The sequence below is a fragment of the Etheostoma cragini genome, chromosome 18 (genome assembly GCF_013103735.1).
Source record: "Etheostoma cragini isolate CJK2018 chromosome 18, CSU_Ecrag_1.0, whole genome shotgun sequence".
NCBI classification, from domain to species: domain Eukaryota; kingdom Metazoa; phylum Chordata; class Actinopteri; order Perciformes; family Percidae; genus Etheostoma; species Etheostoma cragini.
In genome coordinates, this window is record NC_048424.1 from 3,789,047 (window position 1) to 3,797,182 (window position 8,136).

General features: G+C 41.7%; 1 protein-coding gene across 1 annotated transcript in view; it reads left to right on the forward strand.

Annotated features, from left to right (window-relative positions):
* Nucleotides 1-8,136, forward strand: part of pex7 (peroxisomal biogenesis factor 7) — a 36,366-nt gene that overhangs the window by 16,491 nt on the left and 11,739 nt on the right. Inside the window, exon 7 of the mRNA XM_034900770.1 lies at nt 6,189-6,288. Coding sequence (XP_034756661.1) covers nt 6,189-6,288 — 100 coding nt within the window. The remainder of the gene's footprint in view (nt 1-6,188; nt 6,289-8,136) is intronic.

An 8,136-nucleotide genomic window follows, 5' to 3' on the forward strand; every position in this document is an offset into this window, starting at 1 on the left:
CTGCTCACACACGCACACACACACACACACACACACACACACACACACACACACACACACACGTGCTTCTGTTCGCCGTCCTGTGTGTTGAAACCTGTGAACATATACTGATTTAATCCACCTGTACACACACAGAACAATAAGACATGAATGCACATCCAGTCAGATCCAAACACATCTGAGAACACTACAGCTACGTGTACACACAGATTGGTAACCCTTTCTCGGACCTCATGTCCTCTCTCCACCCACCACCACCTTGCTTAAGGTCTTTAAGGTCCCTACACACTGAGTCCGGAGTTGATTGACTAGGTTTTGAGTGAAGCGGTAAAACCCTGAACGCTCTGATGCCACCAGTTTTTTTTTTTTTTGTCATTTATATTTTTTATTTGCAAATACAACAAACAACAGCTCATATGGTACAGCTTACAGAAGACAAATAAGACAAGTAGGTCAGATAGTGAAATAACATTTAAGTCAAAGCATGAGTTATGCTGGTCACAAGGAATGTGAAAAATAAAAATGTACAATGTACAGGCTAAGCAGACAAAAAGGAGTAGTAGTAGTTAAAATAAAAAAATCAGACCAAATCTGTAAATTAAATAAATATGGCAAAAAAAATCTGGTTACAATCGGGCTACTAGTTAGAAGTAAGGTGGACCATAAAGTATTCCCATATCCCCAGTGCGCCAGGCTCTTTGCCCCTTATCCTCGGCATCACAACTCCCAAATGATGCTGTCTCACTCACGATGAGGTTCCATTCCTGCGTTGTTGGGTTTATTGGTGATTTCCAGTGTCTCATTATTATTCTGGCAGCCGAGGCTAACCCAACCATCAGGACTGAATATGGGCTTTTTATCAGGGTTGGCATAGTCTAATAGTCTAGATATTGGCATGGTTACTCCTGCCCATGTCCCTAAGAATTCCAGTAAGTCATGCTAAAATGCAATTTCACGTGGCTCTTTGTAATAATGTAATGTAAAGTAAAATGAAAATAAAATGGATTAAGGATCATTTTATCATAGCTGACTTTACCAGGTGACTTCTCTATTGGCTGTTGAAACAGTAGACGTCTCTTACGATGTCAAACCAGCCTCTGGAGACTCGACCAGCTGACTTCTCTATTGGCTGTTGAAGCAGGAGACGTCTCTTACGTTGTCAAACCAGCCTCTGGAGACTTGACCTGCTGAGTTGCAGCAACACCATCAGCTGGTTTGAGTCAAGCTGAGACGGTCCGGTTCAGACCGCCCACATTTTTCCCTGCAACGATTTCGTCTCGTCCCTGAACTGAGCTTAAACTGTAGCGTTCTTAGTACACTGTATTTAGTATAAAAGTGAAAAACAGCTGCTTGGCCCTTCATGTTTGCTTTAGATAACGTGGTATCAGTTCCTGCCTCACAGCAGTCGGTGTGTTTGTGTGACTCTAAACAGTCATTTCCGGTTTAAATGAAAAGCATCAGTAACACGAACTCGAGAGGATCGGATCTGTTGTCTTTTATCTAGTATATGACTTTCAGTTCTGTCCCCGGATCCCCTCCCCCTCTTTCTTTCTCGGCTCTCTCCGCCCGTGACTCAATCATTTTCAATGAGTGAGACGCACGCACAAACAAAACTGATAGGTGAATGGACATTTCCACTGAATGAAACACAATAGAAGCTAAATAATTAACTCTGGAAACTGCGGACAAAAAGACAGAACAAGCTTCATCGTTTGTCTAACCAGGGAAGTCATCTGGTCCTAAACACACACGCTCGCACACATGAACGTCATCGAAACCTTTCATCTGAATCAGAGTCGGACACAGGTCACATTGGCTCTTCTGTACATTTAAATCAGGAGTGTCAAAGTCAATTTCACTAAGGGCCACACTGGAAAATAGGAATCACATAAAGGGCCAGACATGTTTGGTTTATTCAGATCATCACAAAAAGTCAAACCTCCTTTTCTTGTCTTCTTTCTTACAGCTTGGTAGACATAAAGCCCCAAAAAAGTAACTTCATTAAAGAAAAAAGCCACAAAAAAGGTAAAAATAAAAAAAACTGTCAAAAACAGTGGACAAACGGTCAAAAAAAGTGGCTAGAAAAGGGACTGAAACTTCAGAAAAATTGACAAAATGTTGAAAAAAGCTGTAACCAAAATGTCGGAGAACACACCCAAAAACTTTGGAAAAATTGAAAAAAATGTCGAAAGCGACAATTGACAAAACATCGACAACAAGTTGAAAAGTGACAAAGTATCAGACAAAATGTCAGAAAGCACGCCGGGACGGGACGTAATTTCTTGTGGACCTAAATTGACATATTGATATTGAAATTTATATATTGCGGCCCGGATCAACGTCTGCAAGGGGCCAGATTTGCCCCGCGGGCCATGAGTTTGACATGTGATTTAACTGTCTCTTGAAAGTCTAGATTTTCTCATTTACTTGATGCTGCATTGTGTCAAAATTTTAACATCTAAAAAGCCGATTCACCACAGTTGGCAGTAAATACCTGGTGTTGCTCATTTTATGACACCAATCAAGGCTACAGTGGCTCTTAGCTGCAGGGTTATTACTGCTGGTTGGTAATGCACTGAATGGGAGCGCTGTGACAGAAATGCATCAATTTCAGTAGGAATTTAGTTTTATTGCTGCTGCACTTCATTACGCTGCTGACGTTTTGCGCCGCACTTTGGGTGATGAATGTGTTGGACTTTCATTTTCTTGCATACATTTGTGAATGAGTAAGCACAGAAACCTCCATTCACTGTGGTCACAAAGATATTTAGACTAATTAAAGACAGAAAAGAGGCCTTCATAAATGTTTTAAGAATAGATCTTTATTGTGCCCAAAGGAAAGTTGTCTTGGGTGCAGTGCTGCAACACAAACATTTAACGGAAAAATTCTACAATCAACTTAAAATCAACTTAAAATCAGCATAAAAACCATAAGATCATAAGATCCACAAAGCGTTTCAGGACATAAAGGAAAGACACATGTTCATGTACATGACTTCACAGACTAGACGACATATTAAAAATTGACTGTAAGAGTTAAAGTGCTACGTGCAAAAGTGCTGGTGTGTTTATTGCACCTTTGCTCGGTTAGTCACAAACACATGAGCATCTCTGTGAGGATTTAATGCTCAATTCACTTCAATAGATTACAATTATTGAAAGGGTGAAAAAGCAGGAGAAAGTCTGCTCTTTTTAAATCTGCACCTCTAGGACATAACACGGATAGTTTGTCCTAAGAGGTATGTTGATGCCTAAATGTTCAGTGGCAGTTTTAAGACATTTTAAACTCAGCTCTGGAGTGCCAGATTAGGGCCGTAAATTTATCAGTTTAAGGTCACAGTATACCTAAAATAAAGTGCTTGTTGTATCGACTCCCAGCGTCTGAAACCTTCCTTTTAAGTGTGAAATTGTAGGATGGGTGCATCCGTCAATTTTCTGTAACTTTCTGAAACAGACAACTGGGCAATAACGGCCACTTCTTGCAGCAATTGGCCAAGTCTGTGAAGGTGTAAAGGTCGACATAATTTAAACTGTCAAGCTCTGTTATCCCCATTAGGGATGATTCTACGAAGACAAAGAGTTCTTGGAGAGAGATCAGGGAGGCAGCGGGATGCAACCCAGAGGAGGCTGTAATGGCAGGTTCTTTGCCCCATCTTAGGCTAAAAAAAACTGATACAGTTTGCTGTCTTTTGGCCTGGCGTCCACACTACTTTACTGCTGCGTTTACGAGACCCTAAAACTTTAACATTTCAAACACTGCTGCCCTAGCCTGACGTGGTCATAGATTCTGCTCTATCGGTCTGTGATTATGGGGCGTGTTTCAACCCAACCAGGAAAGAAAAGGCCTCTGAACTCAAGTGGATAGACCTACAACCAATCAGAGCAACGGATTGACCTACAACCAATCAGAGCAACGGATAGTCCTACAACCAATCAGAGCAACGGAGTATATGACTGCTGGCATACAGGCTAAGCGACCATTGGGGCCTGCTGATATATACATATGAACATATTTCCCATCGACAAACTCCTCGATCGGGGTTCTCTGTTCCTCTTTTTAAAATGAAAGTGCTGTTGATATCTTCTCTAACAGACACCATGGAGGAATCTACACATCCCTGTTCTCCAGCGGCAGCCATCTTTGTTGGAAACGGATTCAACCCAAGCGCTCTTTGGTGACATGGTTGATTACGTTACTGTTGATCATCTGTCCATCCTCGCATAAAGCCCGCCCTGACAATCTGATTGGTCCAAACAGCTCTGGTTGCTCCACAACGGATCAAGTCCAGACCGAGCGAAATGTTTTGTGCGGAGCTACGTCAGGCTAACATCCAGGCTACTGCTGCCCCCTTTTGGTGTGAAAATCCGCGGTTGCTTTGTAGTCTGGACGGACACACGTCAAAATGTAGAGGAGTAGAAAGTATAGATAATTGCAGAAAATGTAAAAGTCAAAAGTATGCACTATCGATTCTACTTAGGTAAAGTACAGATACATGAAAAATTTACTTAAAGCACTGCTGCTGAACTTTTTACTTTTCCTTTCTCACATGCAACACCCTGATAAAGCAAATTTCAGGCAACTTTATTTTTATAGCATATTTGAGCCACAAGGCAATTCAAAGTGCTGTACCTTAAAGGAAGTTTAATTGTGTCCACTTAGTTCTCCATATTGAAGAAGCATCTTATGGTCAACAGTTGGAGTTCGTCAATAGTCGCCAAAGTCGAGAAACCAGCGTGTGGGTCATTGTCGCACACACGCGTGTTTCAACCGCAAAATCGAGTGTGAGCATTGATTTACACTAAGAAGTCATTCAATATGTAATATCTCTCAATGCCTGACTCTCCCCAGACACCCATCGCTCAAGGTGTGTGTGTGTGTGTGTGTGTGTGTGTGTGTGTGTGTGTGTGTGTGTGTGTGTGTAATAATAAGGGCCTAATGGAGCCCAATGGGAGCTGCAGTGTTCCCTCTGAAAAGGATTTAATTACATTTACAAAGTGGATGAGTCTGGAGGGAGTGTTTGCTGAGTCAGGGCTTTGGACACACACACACACACACACACACACACACACACACACACACACACACTACTTTGTCAAGACCAGGAAGAGACACAGTCTTTCAATTAGTCTGATTGGCCGCTGCTGCCTGACGTCTAGCGGCAGTGTTTTATTGGCTCTCGGTTTCTTTCCACTTCTAATCTCTCTCCGTCTCCTGCTCTACTTCCTCTTTAACCTCTTATATATCTTTATGTTTCTGCATCTCACTCTCTAGATTGCTTTCTCTTTTTTTGTTTTTTTGTTACATCTCTCCCCCTTAACATCTTTAAACTCTTCTCTCTCTGCATATCTCTAAGTCATCCTCCTGAATCATCAATCAGTAACTTTCTGTAAATATGTCAGACTTAAATTGTGACAAAGTTGGAACATTCTGACATGCTGTGTACTGATTATGTGGTACCATTTTACTCCAGCTGCCTTTACCACTTTGGGCCCTACCTTGAACCCGTGGGAAAGCCCGACACAAAGCTGTTTTAACACCGTCCAGATCTTTCATCGTTAAAACAGCAAATGCACCTGTGCCTATCTTTGCGTGCTGCTCCTAAAGGGAGGTGTGTTCAGATGCATTCTGGGAGTATTGCTACCTTGAGGCAGTTACACACATAGGGACACACACTATGCTAGGGACGCACAGCAGCACACACACATGGAAAAGACTGCAAAAAAAAAAATTGGACGGTGCAAATCTGCCTCCTAATAGCAACGTGCCAACGTCCAAACGCGCCTGGCTGTCAAAGGGAATGGAAGATTACCTCTGATTGGTTGATTGCATGTTACGCCCAGAACACACCTCTGATTAATGAAGACACTAAGTACAGCCCGTCAAACTACACCGTCAAAATAGCAAAAGTGGATTTGGACACGCCCAAAGGCACCTGTGCCGGGCGATCTACTTAAGGCTATTTGGAGTGAACTGGACAGCGCTGCCTTGTTATATGTAATACAACTAGCAACAATGTTAGTTACAAAGAATACACATATTAAATTAGATATTAGTAGTTAAATTGAATTGTTGATCATGTCGTGCACTGTGCCATCTGGTCGGGCCCGGCCCCATCGTTTGATCTACTTAGTAAGCCGTTTGTTAAAAATCTGTGTGTGTGTGTGTGTGTGTGTGTGTGTGTGTGCAGGTTCTGGGACTACAGTAGGAACCAGCCTCTCCTGGACACAGTGGAACATCACTCAGAGTTTGTCTGTGGACTAGACTTCAACCTGCACATCCCCAACCAGGTAACACACACACAAAAACTGCCGTTTTGAAATTGAAGTGGACTCTGCAGAGACGCGTCTCTGAGAATAACCACCTTAGCCTAACCCAATGACCCATGGAATTTTGCTTTTTGGAGCGCCTTGTTTTTGGTTTCAAGCATCAAAAAGGTTCCACGTGATAGCCCATAGTATGTATGTAGTTCTCCGTAAGGTATACACAATAACAAAGCAGTGGTGTTTGTTTTAAGTGGTTATTTCCCGGCTCACTGCAGCTCTATATGACCACAGAGAAACCAGACAGCTCCCAGTGAGACTGGGGCAACAGGGGGTTTGCTGCCTGTGGAGATTACGCTTCACTAAACATGTCAGAGGAACAGAAACGGCGTTCCTTTAGACTGGAAAAAGAGAATCACATGAAGGGCCAGACAAGTTTCTAACATGATTTTGGTACATTGAAAAACTCAAATACCTTTGACTGTATTGCTCCATGATGCATTTTATATATACTTTTTATACCATTTTTTGTGGCTTTCTTTACAGTTCTTTCTCTTTTTCCGACATTTTTGTGGACATAAAGCCCTACAAAAGTCAGCAAAATTTCCTTTGCCATCCTAGAATTTAGCAAACCAGGCAAAACACAGATAACAACATTTACTGTATATATATATGTATTTTCAAGATAATCTTTGTTGGCATTTTAGGCGTTTATGTCTTGACGGGCCAGCTTAGACTCAAAAGCGGAGAAAGAGGGGGAATGACATGCAGCAAAGGGCCGTAGATCAGGTTAAAGCTGCGTCGAGGACTAATATTTCTATGGGCGCGCGCTCTACCAGGTCAGCTACCGGGCACCCGCTGATCACGTTTTAACAGCACCTATTTCACAGCCGGAATACGAAAACTGTCTCTCTGCATCTGCGGAAATGTATGAGTCTCAAAGTCGACAAATCTGCCAAAAGTCTCCTCTGAATGTCAAATAATTACAGTTTGAAAAACATTTCCCCGTTTTTTTTGGTTTGCCACACAACTACGCGGCCCAAAGTCCATTGTGAACCTACATTGATATGCGGGCCGGATATAAATCTGCAAGGCGCCGAATCCGGCTCCCAGGCCTCGTTTGACACCTGTGTTTTAGATCTATTAACAGTGGTGGATCCTTCAAAGGTCACAGAAAGTGAAGTAGAATCTGATTTTCTTTTTATTTGTATTATATTTTGGATAAATAAAATTACAGAGAATTGAACTCTTTACTTGAAAGTTGGCATCCTTTTTTATAGAATAAAATCTAATCAACATCCAAAGGAGCAAGAAATGCAGAAGGCGATATATTTGAGTAATGCAATATTTGCATTCTTCTAATTTGGTTTCCAGATTTATGATCTTCTCTCCCTTCCTTTACTCACATCTTTGTCTTCCTGTCCCCGTGTGGGTAACCATCGAATCACAGTGTCCACCAAGGGCGTATCTTTGGGTTGGACATTGGGGGGTGGAGGTGCTAAGATCTCCACTTTTGAAAATAGATATTTTGAGCATATCAAACAAGAATTTGGGCATTTTCTGCAACAAGCTATGGTGCAACTTGGAGCTGGGCAATTTATCGATATTATATCGATATCGTGATATGAGACTAGATATTGTCTTAAATTTTGGATATCGTATTATCATAATGTGATGTCTTTTCCTGGTTTTAAAAGGCTGCATTACAGTAAAGTGATGTCATTTTCTCACCAGACTTTACCCACTTGGTCATTATATCCACCTAACTGATAATTATTTATCAAAAATCTTATTGTGTAAGTATTTTGTGAAAGCACCAATACTCAACACTACAATATCGTTGCGGTATCAATATCAAGATTTGGGGGGGGGGGG